Raw genomic sequence first — 20,391 nt, forward strand, 5'->3', positions numbered from 1 at the left:
TTCAGCATGTGTTTGTGTGTATTGCTGTGCACATGTTCAGAGATCGTGCTCTGCACTTCTGTAGTTTTTGTGTTACGAAAAAATCTACTATTTACAACTATTGTCTTCTTCTTCTTCTTCTTCTGGGTTTAATGGCAGTTTGCATCCATAAAGTTGCATTACCGCCATCTGCTGGTTCTATCTTTCTACATTATTTGCCGCCACTCTCATTGTCCCTGATGACTGTTTCCCCCTCTCTCTTATCAGCAGCTTCTTCTTCTTCTTCTTCTTCTTCTTCTTCTTCTTCTTCTTCTTCTTCTTCTTCTTCTTCTTCTTCTTCTTCTTCTTCTTCGCTTGGGTTCAAAGGCAGTTTGCATACGTAAAGTTGCACTACCGCCATCTGCAGGTTCCAGCCAGTCCGTACCATTCCCACCGCTCAAAACAAAAGCAAAATTTAAAAAAAGAAAAGAAAAGAAAGAAAGAAGAAGAAAGGAAAAAGAAAAAAAGCAACCTAACATCTAATACTGATATCGGTATCGGTGCATCATGAGTTATTTTTATTAGCAGATCAGATTAATTCTCAGCTGTTCTATTGAAGTGCTGGTGGAAATGTGACAGTGTTATGGATGATGTTGCATGTATGGGAGAAATACAAGGTGAATTGCATCTGCAGTTGAAAGGACACACGAGATGAAACTCTGGTTTTTGTTTTATGTTGGGGAAAGAAGAAAAAACACAACAGACTTGCAATTTAATAAATTAAGTGACCGAGTACAAGCCATTTAAATCACGTGCCAAACTCACTCACATTATCTGCACTTAAACAGCGCAGACGGAATTCAGACACATTCGGTCCGGGTGCTTTAGATCAAATGCTCAGATTGTAAAATCATAGCCGGGAGTCCTCTCATATTTCCTTTAATTTAAAAGCAAAGTGTGCTTTAACATTTTCTAAATGTGGCTGCTGGACAGCATTAGTGTGAAATTAGCAAAGATCCTTGTATTGTACTTGGCAGCGCTCTGCACAGGGGTCTTGTTTTGATAACCTCGATGACTGGATGACGACAGTCGGAGATTAGCTAATGATATTCTGCACCCCACCAAAGTGTCTCACCCAGCTGTTGGGATTGTGTTTTATTTATGATCTACTCTGTTAGCAGTTAATCACAAGTGGAGGGGACATCCCACTCGGTGACACTCTACTCAAGGTCTCAGCAATTTCTTTGTCCATCATGACATCCTGAAGCTTTATCTAATACTCACCAGGATCTCACGCCGAGGAGTGCCAATTTAATTTACTGTCTCATAAAGCCGGGCCCTCTGAGATTTAATGGTGATTACAGGCTATCCAGAGAACCAATAACAGTTGAGAGCCGAGGTAGGGAGGGTTACGCCGCCGTCCTCTGCACACCTCCACTCCCTTTCAGCCGGGACACTTAATCTGTGACCGCGCGCACTCTGTCTCCTCCGTAAACATCGGGCACCACCGGGTCTGATCCTGGCTGTTATTGTAATGTTTCCTGATGTGCTCCCACACAGACAGGTTTCTCTCTTCTTCTTCTTCTTTTTTTTATTTCCAGCTTGAGTCTTTTCACTCTCATTCTGTCAGTTGAGGAAGTCGGGATGATTGACTGTATTGGGGTGATCTGCTTGTTCTGCACTGTGGATTTGAATTATGCAGCGCCGTGGCTTCTTCTAATTGGCTGAAGATGTGTATTATTTCTCGTTTTCTATCCTAAATGACACGAGGAACCAATAGTAATGCTGATTTCGGTGTGTACGTGTGTGAGTGTGAGTCCTCCCTGGAGTATATCACACTTTTGCTGATTAAAAGAAACTTTGTGGATTTCTGTGCCGTGGGGAAAGATGAGCTGCTCAAAGCAATATACTGTATGCAGCAGACATTTGTCAAAGAAATGATTCCTTGGAAAACGGCTGGTGTCTTTTCTGTGTGTGTGTGTGTGTGTGTGTGTGTGTGTGTGTGTGTGTGTGTGTGTGTGTGTGTGTGTGTGTGTGTGTGTGTGTGTGTGTGTGTGTGTGTGTGTGTGTGTGTGTGTGTGTGTGTGTGTGTGTGTGTGTGTGTGTGTGTGGGAGAGAATCTGGCAGTCACACAAAAAGCAACCAATAATCAACCATTCATTCTAATTCTTTGCTTGTAATTATCTATTTTTTCTGCATGTAAATGCGTCACTGTCTGTTAAACTGCATGAAGAAATGAGAAAGGCAGAGTTAATGTCACACAATTTCAGTTGGATTTAAAGCTGAATTATTTATGCAGCAGGGGCGGTGCTTCAGTGGGGTCACACGAGGGACACCCACCCATGATTGTAATAAAGAATAATATCTGAAGCTAATGTCAACCTGTAGGACTGGATCTATTACGTTGTTTTTTGGGGTTTTTTTTGGAGAATATTTCTGTCAATGTGGAAATTATCAATGTTAGAATAGTTTTGTTCTTATTTTGCACCAAGAAAACTGCTCAGTGTTCTGTTGAATATCTCAATATAGGTAATGAAAGAATAAATATTGAAGACAATAGTACAATAAACAGAATATGTCCAACCGGATAAAGTTAATAAAAAAAAAAAGAAAGGCTTGATTCACCATCAAGATGAAATAAATCCACTATATCAACAACCAGAAAGTCTTTACCAACTTGCTTGTTCAGTTCAGTTTATGTCAGTCGTCCTCAAAAATACTATAAACTATATATACAAGTATTTCAAATGTAAAACGTCTTCTACACATGATGTCTATAACCATCCGTTACCAAAACTGCAACCAGTCAATTTCTACATTAACATTTAAATGGTCCCAGTTTCACCCCAATCACAGAGACACAACCTCTTTCCATTTCCTTCTGAGCTTTTTGGAGTCTCAATATAAATTTTTATTACTTCGAAGTGCCCCTTAAGTTTACCTCCTATACCGCCCTTTGCCCCCACATAAATAATCATAGAGATCTGCCTGTGTTGTGCAGCAGTAATGTTTCTTGCTTTGTCCGCCACTTTCCTCGCCCGGCTCAGTGACGAGGACAGCCTAAGTGCTCCAGACCTCTCAGACTTTTACAAGATTACAGGGCCCAGAATTGAATCGAGGCATGTGCAGAGGTTGGGGAGGAGTCGGGCAGGCCCGAGGTAATGTCACTGCCGTTGTGACGTTTATTAGGAGCGGCACCGGTAGAACCTCCCTCCCTCCAAACATCTCACACAAACACACACACACATGATCACACAAACATGCACATTTCCCTGTATTGATTTGTCGGGGGGGGGGGGAGTTGAGGTCAGCAGGCATATGTCTGAATTCCTTTCTCTCCGTCTCTCACACTCCATTTGTCTCTGTCTGATCCAATACTCTCCGTCCCCCATCAGGGGGCCACGCTTCATCCATATATCTGCGGCTCCCCTCCCCTGACCCGCTCTCACACTCGGTGGTTTCTTTTGTGTCCGTCTCTTTGCCCTTCACTTGACATACATAAATCAATCAGTCAGTCCAATTTCATCCAGAGCGAGGCCTGATGGATTTGCTTCTGAGCCACCGTCCTGATAAAGTAACAGTATCCAGAGTGTAATTACGTTGGGAATCAGATGATGTGCTTATGTGACCGTGGATTTCATTTCCCTTCATTTTCAGTTATCATGCGTGGAGGGGGAAAAAAAAAAAAAAAAGTGTGACAAGAACAAAAAAAACAAAACAAACAAACATGTCAAATTCAGAGAAACACGCCGCTCGGCTCTGAAATGGGGTAAACAGGGGTGTTCCTCTGGGATCTGCTTGATTGGTGCTGAGAAACACAAATAAAGCACATTTAACTGTCATCCCAGTATTTATTATGCTTTTGACGTCTAATTGTTTTTACCTGGTCAAAAAAAACACCAAAGCGTGCATTTCACGGCTGCGGAATACATTCGGCTGATTTTCACGACTGCACACTCAATAATCTCATCAGTTTTAATCCAAAACTGAAGTGATTACACCTACTGATGGGCTCGGGCGTTAGATACAGATAGAGATATAATGCGATCAAAAACTACTTTTACAAAACTTGTGAAGTTCGCTTTTGCTTGAGATGGTTTGGAAAGTTTTTGTTTACTGTATTAAATTTATTTTCATCATAGTCTGCAGTAATATTGAGCTTTATTCCATTAAACAGTTTTCTGCCACTCTCACATGCGTCAATGGAAAGGCCAAAAAGCTTTCCTCAGTATGAATCAGTACGAAAACCCAAGTAAAACTGCACATCGTTACAATATCGACCGTACATCAGAGATATTATCCTCCTCTGTGAGGGAGGGAAAAGCCATACTGGATTATTTAATGGTGTGTGATAAGTAAGCGCAAGTAATTAAACTCAAATGAATACAAACCAAATGTATGTATTTGATCATTTCCACTCGAAATGCCTTTACTCACAGGAATTATTACGATTTATGTTGGTTTCAACTGTTGTCAATTGAATAACCATGTTTGGAATATATTGTATTTTGCCGGCCACAAAGAAGACACAAGAGTGGGGGTGACAGTGGGCTGCTTGCCACCACTCGTCTATATTTGCAATAATTGATCACATCTTCAGCTTTGTGCACAGATGCAAAACAAATGAAAGAACTTTCCTTTTTTTTTTTTTTTTACTTTTAAAAACTAATATTCAATCTTTTTTTTTTTATATTTTTAGAGCCCTCACAGTGTGACTGTAGGCCGATTGTATTGGAGAATTTGGCATCACAGTGAGACGATCCCCAGTTCGATCCTGGGCTTCAGGGGCCTTTTTGTGGCGTGTAGTCTAGTCTGGAGCGGCGCACCAGATAAACTGTTCTAAATTGCCCGTAGCCGTGAATGTGAGCGTGTGTGGCTCTGTGTTTGACCTGTGATCGACTGTCCAGGCTGTGACCCGCCTTCGGCCATACTCAACTGTGATTGGCTGCAGCGCCGTGAAACACAAAGTTGGACGAAGCTGTGCAGACGAAGCCTGTGATATGTTGACTTTCAATGTAATCGCTAATAATACCCCCATTTACACAATAACTTTTTCAAGTGCACTGAAAGCGTAACTTTTTAAAAACGGCTCCCAAGGTGGACGTTTTTGAAAACACTTGATCTCTGTGGACGCGGGGAAACAAAACTTTTCTGAAACGCTGCGACTGCGCATGAACACTTAATAAATAATAAATAGTTTTCCTGCACATCCAACAGTAGATGGACAAAAACAACAATGCCGTCCTCCAGAGTGGCACGACTCACAACACGCTACCTATTTTATGATTCTTATGCTTCTACCTTTTTTTTTTTTTACTATTACAGTATGGATTTATATTACAGTAAATATCTTTCTGCTTATATTTGTATATTTATGTCTGTATTTAAAGAATTTAAAGAGGAGAAATCAAGGGAAAATTTATCATGACAATCAAACTATTCAATTCAATTTAACTTTATGTATCTAGCGCCAAATACAACACATTCTTTTCTGGTCTTTTCTGATTCTGACTCCCAGTTCATATTTTCCTGGTAGTTTTATAGTTGACAGTCACTCACAATAGCGATCCAGCTTCATTGTCAGTCCATGCGAATGTTTGTGTATTTTCCATTTCTAGTGTTTATGGTTCTGTGTGTGGTTTCATTACAAAAAAAAAACCTAACAGCACCCATTAGTGGCCCGACATGCTAATCACATTGTTTTTCAGCATTTCCGCCATAAATGGACATCGTTTTTAAAACGTTACCGAGTGATCGTGAAATTTTTCTCAATCGAAATGGCAAAAATCGCTGCATTTTTACTTGTGATGTTGTGTAATCGGAGACGGAGAAAGTCCGCGGCTCGACTAGTGGTTCTGGGCATCTGAGACTAATTTGCAACATTAGATTCATCTACATGATGAAAGGATTTCCAGCGAGCATGAGACATCATCTCTCAACTATTGATGTAATCACCAATAAACGCCCGCCATGCCCCGACCCGGTCACCCACCCACTCCCACACCAACGCTCAAATGTGATTTGCATCGGAAGAGTAATCATGTCTTCATTTTTCTCTTTGGACTTATTGCTGGTAAAATATTCTGAATCCAAGCAACACATCAGTATTGAACTCACTGTTGTGTCGACGTCATCTGATTCACACATCTAGAAACACAGAGAAATAAAAAAAAAAATACGTGTGTTTTGACAACAAAGGGACAAGATGTTGGTTGAGAGGGCGGTTACATGATCAGTGGAACTTCTCGACTTCACAGGCCGCGTGACGAGATCTCCGCAGGGAATTTTCCTCCGCCGTGTGACGGATGCGAAACCCTCGCGCAAACTCCACTTGAATTAAATGCAACATGATCCACAAAAGTGTGAATGCAGCACCGCCTCCTTCCGTCAGGCACGGTTGGAGGCGATCCATTGAACGGGCCGGGCCTGAATCTTAACGCTTCCCCTCTCAGATGGAGCTGATAGCTGATCAATAATTGCCAGACTCAATCAATCACTGTCACCCGGCTAACCTCGCTGTGGTTGTTTCAGGACCCAGCTGCATCAGCTCCGGGGCTGATTTGTCCTCCAGCGCCTCTGTCATTTGTCTTTAAATTTCCCTTCCGTCTGATAGCCCCGCTCTTTTTCCGATGCCCTCTCCGAGCGCCCTTGGCCCTTGTCAGTGATTTATACTCGTCTCCGGTCATCACCGAGGACGCCACAAGTCCTCATTTGCACAAAGCAATTTAGTCTCATTTTCATATTTTTCTTGGACGGAATGAAGCCGTTTGTCTCCGGGGACAAGATGATTCCTCACATTTGCAAACATAGTTTAATCAATGCCGTTCCCAAAAAGATGGTCACTGAAGTGGATTGTATTTAAGTCGTTTAACTTTAATGAAACAATTAGGGCAACTCGTGTGATATATAAATGAGATTTCTTGTATTATTTCCCATACATTAAGTAACTTTTTATAAAAAAATTTCTTATTGCATAAGGAGTGATAAACCCCGTGGATGTACGGCACATCACTGTCTCCCCCTTTTGCACTCCTCAAGACTGCGTTTGTTCTTTTGATTTTTCATTTTCCCATTTCCCTCTCAACGCTTCCCTCTGCAGGCAATTCACGTGTGCAGTGAACCGTGAAGGAAACAATTTGTAGCCCCATTCTCAGACACATCCATGGCCATTTAGACACACAAGCACACACATGCATACAGTAAAGACAGAAAGTCATTACTATGCATGAGCGGGCCGCGCGGCTCACGCGTCGATGTCACCGCCGCGCATGCAAAAGTGCCCGTCAGGCCTCAATTTAGAGCCATCATGGCCGCCGACGTGCGAGACGTGAGGTCCCGGGCAACTTTTTAAAGCAACAGCTCTGAATTATTGCCGTGTCTGTCAGGAATGGTCAAGTCATGCAGTCTCATCTCTTTCCTCCCATTTTCATTTTTTTTTCCTTTTTCGCCACGTTAGGCAGGACGTTGCTCGTTTGACGCCGCGGCGTCAGATCGCGAGAAGACGCATCATTTTGGCTGCACTCAAACCGTCCCAGTGATCCCGACGTCTGTTTTTCTCTGCCGTTCGCTTCATTTGCAAATAAACCAACTTGACTTTTAATGAAGTCACTGCAGTCATTGGCGAGCTTGATGGCGGACCCACAGAGTCATTGACAATCTCCTTAAAAGATCCTCGTGCACCAAGAGGATCAATAATGTAACATTTTGTGGGCTGGCTGGCTGAAGAAAGGTTAATATCTTTATCTGCGGGGACGGAGCTGATTTATGATTGATTGAAGAAAGCATTCTTTGGAAGATGTGCCTCAGGGCTATATTGTCAAAGCAAAAAATATCAATGCTTTGCAAAAAAAAAACCAAAAAAACAAAAAGGGGTGCAGGGGGGGATCAGCGTGTCTTCAGAAAGCAAGAAGCATTTTAGTGTCAAATTAAATTCCAATCAATTTTCTAATTATTTTTTCATTTCAGTGATGGAGCAATTTAAGGATACGGATGTCTGTTGTTATGAAATTGGTTTTGGAAGAATGTATGGCTTTTTGTGTAATGACACAAACAACACTAAATACTGAGTGATTAAAAGCAGCATCCATTATAATAATTAGTAGAGAAAATGAGACATGATGGAGAATTCCTACCTTGTAGTTACCAGATGTGGGAGTAAAGTAGCCACTATTAGACTGTATTCAATTATAGAATGTCACACACACTTATGGCTTCTGTGAACGTACACAACAAGCTGTTTTACCCTTTTCCACATCATTTTCAGGTTGATCTATTAAAGTTCCCTCCTGCTCACTTCCCGAACAAAAAGGACAATGATTCATCTTGCACTTCGTCATATATTAATATGTTCTACTCTTTACTGATCACACCCACAATTTCAAGTAATATTCAAAATGCTTGACTAACATTTTTGTAGTATCCAATTTATCACTTTAAAAGAGAAGGTCCCTGCTGCTGTATCGCTACATTTTTAGTGCTATAGTGGGATTCTAATATACTTTATTGTCTGGAAAATATGCTTTGAATCTATTTGTTCTATCAAGGTTAATTGAATCAAATGTCTCCTGACAATGCAATTAAATGAAATAGAACAAATTTTACGAGTAGTATATATGAAAATAACTTCTTCTCTTATTCTTCTCTTATCTTATATTATCTATCTGAAAACTCATCCATGCCCAGGCAGAACTTGCAAACTCCTCATATTAAACCCCAGAGTATCGCGCCTCAGGAGGAGATAATCACTACACCACCACGTCACACAGGTTTGATCCAGATGTTTCCGATTCTCTGTTCGTGGACCTGATGTGTGGCTCAGAGCGATCAGATACTCTCAGATGTTACAAAACACAAAGAGGTACACGGATCAAGGTTACGTGTCGTCCGGCGTGACGAGTCGGTGGTTTGATGGGATCAGTCGATCCAGCTGCGCTGACTGTCACTTCACGAGATGGAGGCAGGATCCCGGGGGAGGTTTTCCTCCTCATGGCTCGGGCTCTTGGAGGCTCCAGCAGACCTCGTGTGAATCCCCAGGAGCCTCCATCCAGATGGTAGGAGAGCAAAAAGACGGCAGAAGGGGTGATAGGGTGAGCCATTATTCTGGAGGCCTTTCTAACCCGCCGGTATTTGTGTCTGTCAGCTATTTTAGAGTGACAATCCTCTTCAGGGACTTTAGGTTGGCAGCACTACAGTGATATTGTGTATAGAACCTAAAGAAAATTAAAGAAAGACAATCTGGTAAAGTCATTTTGATATGCATCCTTGTTCCTGTTTTGGTGGCATCAGTCATTGTTTCCCTTCTGTTTTCTCTCCCCAATTCTAATATCTGCTTTACCAAAACATCCCAATGAAGCCATATGGATGCGTAGCGATGTGCAGTTATTCTTGTCTGCTATTCATTCCAGAAAATATTTTATTGTGGTTTTCTTTAACAACCTCAGAGCAGTCAAATCCTCAGGCCTCCCTCCTGATCTCTCTTAGAGAGTCACATAATGTCAGTGGTGAAATCCACTTTATTTTTCTTTGGTTTGAGGCAGCTGGCCAGAATAAAGCCAGCTTTTGAGAGGCAGCATTTCGAAACTGTAATTCACATCATTGTTACCACACGGACAAAGGTGGATTACTGCAATGTGCTGTATGTGAGGGCGAGTGGGTTCGCTGTCGCTCGCCTCCAGCTGGTGCAAAATGAACTTCCTCTTTTAACTGGTAAACTGAAACATGAGCACTTTTCACCTGTTTTCGTCTCATTCCACTGACTGCCTTTTCATTTACTGGTTCTTTTTTGTTTTTCTTTGCTCTTAAATCTCTTCATGGTCTTGCCCTTCTCTGCCTCTCCTACACCCATACAGCTCTGATTATGCGACCGTCCACTGAGCCATCCATTTATTTTCATTCCATATCTGGACAGAAATTATTAAAGCATCGCTACACAGATAGCACTGACTCTTTTAAAATCTGAAGACACGTTCACACAGAAAAGCTTTTAATTAACAGTGTATTACATTGTATTCTGTTTTGTTTTGTATTGTTGTGAAGTAATTTGTTTAATGCATTATTTTGTAATGCTTTTCTGCAAAAGGTAATATATGAAATAAGATGTACTTAGTTTTTTACTTATGAATTTCATCAGAAGAAGGAGCACATGATATTCACAATTCAACTGATTTGATTTTTTTCCTTTTTATCCCCATGTGTCCCCTTGTGGGTAGTGTTGTATTCTAGACCACCTTACCCGAGACTGAGCCAAGACTAGAACATCTCAAGACCAGGAGAAGATCAAGACTTTAAGGAGCTAGAATTGGGTTAAAACCAAGACCATGACCAGAACATGCCAAGACCAAGACTTTAAGAGGCCAAGAACAAGTAAAGCCCAGGACCAGAACATCCCAAGACCAAGAGATGAACAGGACTTTAAGAGGTACAGACTGAGTCAAGACCATGACCAAGACCTTTGACCAAGACTGCTCTTGAGTACTACAACAACACTGCTTTTGGGTAAGCTGGCAACTAGCAAGTGCTGATTTAATGAACTCCGGAAAATCCTGATCTTCATTTTATTTAATTTTTTTTATGGACGTGTGAAAATGAATTTCCCAATGAATTTGTTCTTTAATGTAACATGACACAGTACCTTCTCCAGCCCGGCAGGGGGCAGACTATCTGGGAGCGCCATTGGGAGGAACAAGGAAGAAGTGACGGAGGCGGAAGAGACGTGGCACATAAACAGAGGAAGCATCCAGCTGATGAAGCTTCTGGAGACTCAATGACACGATATTACCTGAAACCAGCGGGGATTCATTAAAGTCTGTGGGACAGGTAACGTTGACGTGTGCTGTTTAGTGTGGGGACTTCCTCTTCGGCTCCGGTGGCGAGACCGCTTACGACAGATAACTTCCAGCTAAGCTAATGGCTAACATGCGTTAGCTCCGGTTAAAGTCAGGATGTGTCGAAACTCACTGACTCTTTGTTTGAAAAACAGACAAGAATGTTAACAAGCTGACTCGAGAGGCAAGATCCTTTAAAATGTATACTCAAAAGGTGTTGATGGTACTGATAATATCTCCTGGAATCACTTGAACAAACAGTATAGCTACCTAAACATCTATGTATGTAAATCTAGAGAAGCATGTCTCATAATCACTTTAATTCGCACCATTGTGTTTTCTAATAACAATGACATGCCATCCTGATTCTAATAGCGACACAACGATGAGCTTTATCGCCTAACCGCTATAAGATCTGTTCTTGCAGCATGCCAACATAGTAATTTCAGTAATGTGTCGAGAAATCCTCGGACTGACTATTAATTATGTACACTGTATGATCTAGTACAATAGCTCTGCAGTGATCTTTGTCTCTACTGAAGTGTCAGTGTGTCAACAAGTGTAACTAATGAACTGGCTTCTACCGAATAGTTTGTTGATTCTAAAAGTTAAAAGAATCAACCTTTCAGACACACCAAAAAGAAAAAGAAGCACAAACAGATCAATAACTTCAATCAATTATTTTCCTTCAGTCAGTCTTTTACACTGCGTTGTCCACTTATATTATATTCGAAGGATTTATGTATAACAGTATAAATAGCAATATTAAATGGTGAAAACCTCCTCCCTGAATAGTTTGCATCTAAGTTCAGGAAGATTTGCAGGTTGTAATTCCTTATTATCAGAATCTAATATATCAGTGTATTGTGATGAACTCTTTCTCCCTCCTTTTGTGTAAATGTTGGAATACCCAAGCGGATATGTAAACTGTGTTGTTGGATTAAAACCACACACACAGATTGACCTCTAGTCTAGCTTTAAGGCAACCTGGCATTTTGATTTTTTTTTTTTTTTGACAGGAAATAATCCCCCTTTTTTTTCAGAACAATTTTTCTCAATTGATGTTTGGATTTGGAGAGAGCTGTTTAACAGTTTTATCCAAACGTCAAAGCCCTCCATGGGCTTGTGGAGGTGCATCGCTATATTGAAAGCAATCTCTTTCGTTCGGGTATAAATATGACCGGTGGTTACTCAGAAACACGTCGCATTGATCTATAGGGACACTTTTCTCACCAAGTGGATGCAAACTATGTTCTAATAATGCTCCCCATCACACTTCAGATCCACCTCTTACTTCAGGAGAACCACATTCAGTCCATTTCTTTGATTTGTTGTTCATCCATGACAGATTATCACATCAATTCACACCATACATAAACATGTGTGTCCCGGTTATATAATAGAAATTGCTGCTCCCAAACCCATTCCGGTACATTTTTCTCACAATAGGAAGTACATTGTGAAGCTCGCTGCACTTAAATGGTTATAAGTCAACATCCAGTGTCTCCGGGGAAATCTCCGGCTGTCAGGAAATATAGAAGAGATAAAGTTATGTCAGTCTTTGCCTGTAGGCTGCATTAAAGGAAGATTAGCCTCAGGATAAATAGATTCAGCTCAAAGCTCTTAACGTCCTATTTATTTGCTGGCAAATAAAGACACTTCACATGTTTGATGCATCTGCCAGCAGTAAACAACAAGACTGCCTTTAAATGAAAGACAATAGAGACGTTGCTTCTCAGTCTGAAGACTTTGGTTTGTGTTCATGGGAGAACTGCGTTTGTGTGTCTTGCCGTTAACACAGTGCAGGCGGCGATGGGTCTCTGCAAGTGTCCGAAGAGAAAGGTGACCAATTTATTCTGCTTCGAGCATCGCGTCAACGTGTGCGAGCATTGTCTCGTCTCCAACCACAACAAGGTCAGTCGTCCGTGAACAAGTGTTTTATGTTCGCCTGCACCTCGTAGCATCACATTAACATCCTGCGCTTCCGCTTGCTGCCCCCCAGTGCATCGTGCAGTCATATCTGCAATGGCTTCAGGACAGTGATTACAATCCCAACTGTACTCTGTGCAATAATTCACTGACTTCACAAGACACAGTCCGGCTGGTCTGCTATGGTAAGATGATTGTCTCGACTCTGCATGTGTGAATGTCTGGAACGTAGCATCATGGAGGTAAATGGAGTTGAAATGTAAAATAGTGTTTCTGTGATGTAAAGGCATTTTTATTTTATTTTTTACCCTTCTCCTTCCACAGATGTGTTTCACTGGTCGTGTCTTAACGACCTGGCCTCTCGGCTGCCGCTCCATACGGCACCAGCAGGATACCAGTGTCCCAGCTGTCAGGGCCCAGTCTTCCCTCCTTCCAACATGGCCAACCCAGTTGCTGATGTGCTGAAAGAGCAGCTGTCGTCCGTTAACTGGGCCAGAGCCGGCTTAGGGCTGCCGCTGGTAAGACTGCCCTTTTTTTTTATTGTTGTAAGGACAGTGTTTGAAGTGGGGCTGCATGAGGCACTTATGAGAAGTTGGTGCGCTCCACGCAGGAGACGAGCGCTCATCAGTTTAAAGGCGGCGGACCTGACATGGCCAGTTTTCGGTGGCATTTGGATGTTGGTTGTTTCTGGTTTACTCAGGACCAAAACAAAACAGGTCAAACAAGTCAGACGGCTGCATGCCAACTTAAAAAAGTTTGTCTGTTCAGTAAACCCAGGAAGGACAGAATCAGTAGAGTGAAGATGTTTGTTTTACAAAGAATTAACTAATGAAGACAAATTAGAAGGATTGAAGAAGCTTAAAACATTATAAGGGGTGTGATGATCCCAGGCCTAGAAATAGTCTGTATTAAGCTTTTTTTTATAGTTTGTGGATCCCAACAGCTGTTAACAACCAAATTTTACTTCGAAAATACTAAATAAAAACAAGAAAGTGACAACATGCTCGAAAAGTAGTAGGGAGACATTTTGGCTTATTAAATCCTCTCCAGGCTGTTTGCATCCTGTGGGAGTTTTTTTTTTTTTTTTTCAACCAATCATAAAATTCTAACTTTCATAAACTTAAACAAAATCACAAAATAATGCAAAGAAAGCAAACAGCAAGTAAATATACAAAATGTAAAAACATGTAGTGCATATTACACCTTCTTCTTCTACCGCACCAATACAGCAGTCGGCTCTGAGAGGCTGCAGTTGCTGTTGTTTTTTTTTTGTTTGTTTGTTTTGGTTTTTTGGGAGAAATCTGTTGGGTTTGAATAGAGAAGGGTTACGTCCCAGATTCAGTTCTTCACCACGAACGGAATACTGTAAAAACATTTTAGATTTAAAATGCTAAAGATGAGCTGTGTAGGTAGTCGGGTGTTCTGGATCGTGTGCACAGTGTGACCTCTCATAACTGAGAACATCCCGACACTCACTTATTATTTCACATCCGGAAACCAGCGCCTCATATGAACCTGCTTCGATAAATTCAAAGTTTCATTCATACACATGCAGATCAGTGAGATGACCGATGTAATGTTCTCCAGCATTAAAATCTGATGTTTCACTGACAGATCGAGGAACCCATCGGGGCCCCTGAAGAAACCACAGCTCAGGATGTGACCGATTACAGAGACTGGTCCACGTTCGATGGTAAAAGTCGCATCACACGTATATTTGCTCAGATCCTCTGTTTAGCTGAAGTGATTTTTAATTGCAGGTGAAAGTCATTAATGTGCGACACGATTAAACTTTTCATTTTGTCTGCAGCACAAGAACAGAGCAACATTTACCCCAGCCACTCCTACAACAGCAGCCTCGGCGCCCCACCCAGCTCCGCCCCACCCGCCACACAGGAAGACTTCAGTGGGAATCACAAAAATGGAGATCCAAATAAGCCCGAGCACGCCGTCATCAACTTCACTACTGCCGCCAACTCTGACTCTATTTCGATACACACAGGTACAGAGACACGAAGCCGCCCCGCGCAGACGGTTCAGTACACACACACCCAATGTTAAACGCATGACATCGAAACGTCGTCGTTATTCTGCAGCGTCGTCACCAAGGAAGATCTACGACACGCGAGACGTCGTCCACAGCTCCGTCACACAGATCGACTTCGACGACGACAAGTACCGGCGGAGGCCTGCGCTGAGCTGGTTCGCTCGCATTCTCAAGTGAGTATTGCCACAAATCGATGAACTATTTAAAAAAACAACTAAACATGGGAGGTCATTTCTTTATGTGTAATTTGAAATCCTCTTCGCCACTTTTGTTGGCTAAAGCCAGCCCCTTCTCAGGGTTGGGAGAGTCGGATTCTGGTTTGACGTGAACGTAATCTAACAACAAAAAATGTTTTATGCTTTGTGCCCAATCGTGTGCGTCGGCATTGTGTTGTTGCTCAAACAAATAGACTTCCATCGATGATGTGATTATTGTCACCGTTGTGGTTGTTGTACTGGTGTTTGACAGCTTTATTATCTAAAAAGATCCATTAGGTGATCTGAGACTCGTCCTCTCTGTTTGTGACTCTGCAGGAACCGCTCGGGTGGAAAGCGGTCGTCTCTCTCCTGGAAGCAGCGGGTCTTCATGCTTCTTTTGGTGGGAGTTTTGGGATTCTTTACTCTGATAATCATCATGGCTAAACTCGGACGTGCCTCGGCCGGCTCAGACCCCAATCTAGATCCTCTTCTCAACCCCAACATCCGTGTGGGGAAGAACTGAAAACAAGCGATGATCACTTTTTTTTTCTTTTTTTTTTTCTTCCCTGTGCATTATTACACAACATAACAAGCTGTGTAGACCGAGACGAAACGGGACTCTCCAATACACGGGTTAGCCCAGCAGAGGGCGCTGTCGAGTTGAAGAGGCTGCTATTTGGTTACATACATTCACAATCGGGCTGTTGGAAAATGTGAGGACCCTTCACACGTCTTTAAAATATAAAAACCACAGCATTGAGAAGCTCTCCTGTGATATTAGTGAAGCAACGTACAAACTCTAAAAGTGACCAAGGCTGAGAGCCACAGGATCCAGTAGTTGCTTGGGTGCAGAGGGGCAGTATTTATATTTGTAATTCCAGCTTACATTTGTGGATATGTGTAATTAAAAACTTTTTTTTTTTTTTTTTTTTCTCAAGTTCACCAAAAACTGAATGAACTGTTGAGAAAGGTCATTCTGGCAGAAATGTAGAACGTACATTATCAGCTCCTTGCAGAGAGAACCTAAATCTATTGATTTGATTCCAGTTGCACCGCGCGGTTCTTCTTCAGAGAAGATTTGGTGTCGGATAACAACCCCCCCCCCCCACACACACACACACATACTTACACAGCTATTTATGACTGTCTGCTTTACTTCTACAATCGAGTGCTTTGCTTTTAGACTCGTCATACATACTGTATGTACATTTTTGACTGTCCATTAAATGAGAATACTCCTGACATGCAGTATTCTGGTGTGTACACTATCATGACTGAGTCATTTCTGAAGAGAAGTTTTTATGCATCATAAAAGTACAGATTGCACATTTTAGTGGCATACATTAAACAAACCTCTTCTTTGGCTGTTTGGTTTTCACACAGCAGCTGGCAGCTAGAAGCAGGATATTGATGCAGAAGCTGAATAGGATCTCGCAAAATGGACGTACCGACCTCTTTACAGCTCAATGTTCTTGCTGCACTAAAGCGGCAACATTTCAAGATGTTTTCTGGAAAAAGAAACCTGCTGGAGGCGAGAGGACGAGTAGCCACTTGTTCTCTCTACACTGTCTGCCTTTTGGAAAAACAGTACATCTGCTGTATGTGTGTGGTAATGACAAAGTGCACGCTCTCTATTTCAGCAGGCGGTCAAAGTAAAGGTTCAACAGTGACACTTTTAAATCGGAACGTCTTTGTAAAAACGAGAAAGCATGTGAATACCTATAAACGTGCGCCGTTTCCCAGGTGAGTGGATTGTCAGGGTTGCGTTGTGGTGGTTAGGTCAGGGGTCTGCAACCTGTGGCTCTTTGGCCCTTTTGTAGTGGCGCCCTGAAGCTTTCACTAGATTATACCCAAATAAAATTTTTTATTGAAGTTATGAAAATGACATTTTTTTGAAATTATTTGTTTTTAAAAGGGGGGAAGAAAAGCTTAAGAGAAGCAAAATTGCTGAGAAAAAAAAAGATAAAATTGCTCAAATGTCCTTCCTCTCACTGGACATAAGACTATATAACTCCTCCCTGTTAATTATGTTTACTGTGTTTTTGTTAATTTCATCCATTTATTCTGTGTGGAGCAAGGCTAAAAGGAATTTCTCTGTGGGATTAAAAAAGTATTCCTATTCTAAAATAGAAAAATGCTGGAAAAGAAGTATGAGCCCTCTAAAATCGGGTACAAAAGCAGCTGAAGTGTTTCAAAACTACTATATACATGAAACTTTAGAAGCTGCATTTGCCTTATTTTATAGGTTAAATGTGTTTTGTTGCTCCAGGTAAATTAAATTTTTGGTTTGCAAAACCCAGGATTACAGTCTGGATTATTGGCCGCATAACCATCGGGTTCCAGGTTCGAGTCTGGGTGGAACTTGGCTGCTTCAGCGTCCTCCCACTGTTCACAAACATGATGGAATGGCGACCTGTGCACGATGTAATCTGGGATTACTGTACAGGGGTAAAGCTGGGATTGCAACCCCGGGTTGTACAAATATCTCAAGAGGATGGATGTGGTTGTTCACAATCTGAGGTTGATCTGCTTGGACTGAGTGTTGTTCCTAGAAACAAAAGATGCAGTGGCAGGTTAAAGCAGAGGCGTATCTAATCCTTGCTGTGGCTGGTTTACACCCACGAGAGACAAAAATCTAACGTCCTGTTTTGTTGGTTGATGTGATCCTGATCTGAATCCTGCATCTTCAACATGCTGGCGGTCTCTGCAGCACCCACCTGTGTCATTGTTTTGCAAACTGCTCCCTCTGGTGGTGGATTCTGCTCAGTGTGGAGGCGTCAGGCGGCCCGAGGAGCTTTGTGAACTCAGTATCATCGTTTATTACATCATTGTTGCGTATACAGCTTTTCCATATGAAGTTATAGGATTTCGAACAAAGCGTCCACCGTGTTTTACCTCCAGATCCCTCCAGAGAATTACTGTCCTATTGCATAATGCCCACTTCTGCAATTCTAGTCTGGATAAAGCTCGTATAGAAGATTAACAAGGATCCATCAATATACGTCACAATTTTAATGTTGGTATTTTATTCTTTTAATGATTTCAACAATTTCAAAAGTCAGTGTAAACAATCTTTTTTTTATTTTTTTTTTATAAAAAAACTAAAATAAATTAGCAGGTGAAAGAAATCCTATGTTTGGTACACCTAACCATTCATGTATTCTGTGCATTTCATCAGTTTATCACGGTTTGTTTGGAAATAATAACAAGAAAAGTGGAAGTTTCCAGATCAGGCCACTTGTACAATGAAGAGTTAAGAGACCCTCGATTCAGTAGATTTATGAGAAGGTGATGTTTGGACGGTAGAGGGCTTATATAGTACTGAGTTTGCGTGTAGAGTTGTGTTTTTGCTTTTTAAAGTGTGCACACATGTTGATATTTTTATGTGCAGATTAATATTTGTGTGTCTGTAATTGGTTGTACACAGATTCCGATGTGCTTATCAAAAATGTACTAATGTATCAAGAAGGGTCTATAAAAGACTTTATTCCCACTTCACAAGTGGATTTTGCTGTTCTGCTTCCACTGAGATGCATCGTACAGAGCACCAGACACATTTATGTTAAGTTTGAAATCAATGGGCAGAACCACAGAGCTGCATCAAGGCCGACAAAACATGGAAATATCGACGAAGCTCTGTCAAGATAAAAGAGCAGCAAAATCCAAACAAAGCAAACATATATATTATAAAAAGCATGTATTGATAGACACATACAAATGTACACACTCACAAATCGAATTTCAGATATAAAAATTGAATTACATACCACATCAAACTCAGATCAATAGATATACACAACTCTCCATACACACACACACAAACACACACACGTCATTTTGTAACTATAAAAGCCCTATAATGTAGGTTTTCAGTTTTAGCATCTCAGGTGTGAGAACAGCTTTGTAATCCGTCTGTGCAAAGTTTTTGTGTTTTTCCTGCGCGTGCTCAGGTTTTCTCCGAGTCCTACTGTAGCATATCTTTCTACTCCAGGGTACTTCAACGACATGCAGTGAAAGAAAAAAGCAATTATATGTACTGTGTGCTGTATGATCGCCGTGGAATCTGCATTCATTGTGGGCTGTATGATCTTGCATAACCACTTGTACCAACTGAAGTGTCGATGTCAGAGCGACGGCGGCACAAAATGTGCTGGTGTGACGCGAAGGGGGAGCCCTCGAACTTTCCATTGCGTTTTCCAAGCAGTCACAGCAGCATGACTTTGCCATTGATTGTCGGTGGATCTGAGCCACGGCTGCATCGATGCATGGGTAGCTGCCGGCGGTGATGAAATTATACATGCTGCAATATTACAGCGGGGACGGTTGATCTGGCACTTATATACTCCACAAAGCTTCGATTTGCATTGTTTCATAGATTTCTTGACATATGCAGATGGCTCAAGTCTGGAGTGGTTTAATAATGAAACCTCTCCATGGATCCTGCTTCATAATTGCTTTTGTCACTCAATTGGAGTTCAATGTATCTCTCAGTAACTCTGAGTTATTAGCTTGCCCATTGAACTGACATAATAGGGACATCCTGATCAATAACTTGACACTTTGACGCTACACTTTGGTTCCACGGTTTTGCTCTGCCAGAGTCACGACAGTCTTGGGTGGAAACAATATAAGCTCCAGTTCTAAAGAGGTTTGGACAATGTGTTGAACGTGAATGAAAATAGGAGACACTTGTAATCCTCACACAAACACACATACTTCATCCCGTGTAGAATCTAGAAACCATACGAAGTGTTGAAGGTTAGTCTCTTGAAATGGTTGAAATGTCTATACAAACATCAGAGAAGTGAGGGAACCAGTCTTTGGACCTTTGGGAGAGAAATGTAATTTTTTAATTTATTTTTTAATCTACTTTGAGCTGCTTGACATTCTTTGATTTATGATATCAAATAATTAATTTGAGGCCTTTTCACATATATTCACTGATACCATCATTACAGATTTTTGGTCTGTCTCAACCTTTTTGAGACCTTGTGTCTTTTTTGATAAAATAGTAATATGAGTTAATTTAATTGTTAATAGAACCTGGGTTTATGGGAAAGCCAATTGGTGCATTTTGTTTTATACATGAATCAAGTCAACCGTCTTGAAATTCGGGTTATATTGCTGCACCGAACTGACAACATCTAGGATTGTGTTTTGTGTCTAGTTTGGGCCTTTCACAACTACAGTATATTCTCACGTTCACGAGCTCTGAAGAATTCCGACAATCCGAAGAGCATTTTGCGACTATTCTGAAAACACGAGTGATACAAGAAGCCCGTGGGAGACATCTGATACCCTCCAACAACCATGCCTCCAGTCATACAGGCTCACTTAACAGTGGAGTTTACCTCTGACATTTTCCCTCTGCTTTCTTTATTTCTGATGTGGCACACAGAAAAAGCACAGACGATCCCAATCAGGAATGAATGCTGGA

The 20,391-nt window shown here is 41.4% G+C and overlaps 1 protein-coding gene across 4 annotated transcripts; it reads left to right on the forward strand.

The window, feature by feature from the left end:
* The first annotated feature begins 10,654 nt into the window (after nucleotides 1-10,654).
* zfpl1 (zinc finger protein-like 1) lies at nucleotides 10,655-17,245 on the forward strand. 4 transcript variants are annotated; one of them, XM_080483869.1, is made up of 9 exons: nucleotides 10,656-10,773; nucleotides 12,583-12,695; nucleotides 12,784-12,895; nucleotides 13,035-13,228; nucleotides 14,325-14,403; nucleotides 14,521-14,712; nucleotides 14,807-14,930; nucleotides 15,291-15,354; nucleotides 16,341-17,245. In XM_080483869.1, the coding sequence occupies exons 2-9, from the start codon at nucleotides 12,594-12,596 to the stop codon at nucleotides 16,608-16,610; spliced, it is 1,137 nt and encodes a 378-aa protein (XP_080339995.1). In that variant the 5' UTR covers nucleotides 10,656-10,773; nucleotides 12,583-12,593; the 3' UTR covers nucleotides 16,611-17,245. The 4 variants fall into 4 exon arrangements, with proteins under 4 accessions (XP_080339997.1, XP_080339995.1, XP_080339998.1 ...); XM_080483872.1 differs by lacking the exon at nucleotides 16,341-17,245 and adding an exon at nucleotides 15,548-16,221; XM_080483871.1 differs by lacking the exon at nucleotides 16,341-17,245 and having other exon boundaries at nucleotides 10,655-10,773; nucleotides 12,588-12,695; nucleotides 15,291-15,582.
* The last annotated feature ends 3,146 nt before the right edge of the window (nucleotides 17,246-20,391 follow it).

The sequence above is a fragment of the Lipophrys pholis genome (genome assembly GCF_963383615.2).
Source record: "Lipophrys pholis genome assembly, chromosome: 16".
Classification (NCBI taxonomy): domain Eukaryota; kingdom Metazoa; phylum Chordata; class Actinopteri; order Blenniiformes; family Blenniidae; genus Lipophrys; species Lipophrys pholis.

Coding starts and splice junctions, on each gene's coding strand:
- zfpl1 (XM_080483869.1), top strand. CDS start 12,594: ATGGGTCTCTGCAAGTGTCCGAAGAGAAAGGTGACCAATTTATTCTGC. Junction 14,931..15,290: donor TGGTTCGCTCGCATTCTCAA/GTGAGTATTGCC, acceptor GTGACTCTGCAG/GAACCGCTCGGGTGGAAAGC. Junction 15,355..16,340: donor GGGTCTTCATGCTTCTTTTG/GTGGGAGTTTTG, acceptor TTCACACAGCAG/CTGGCAGCTAGAAGCAGGAT.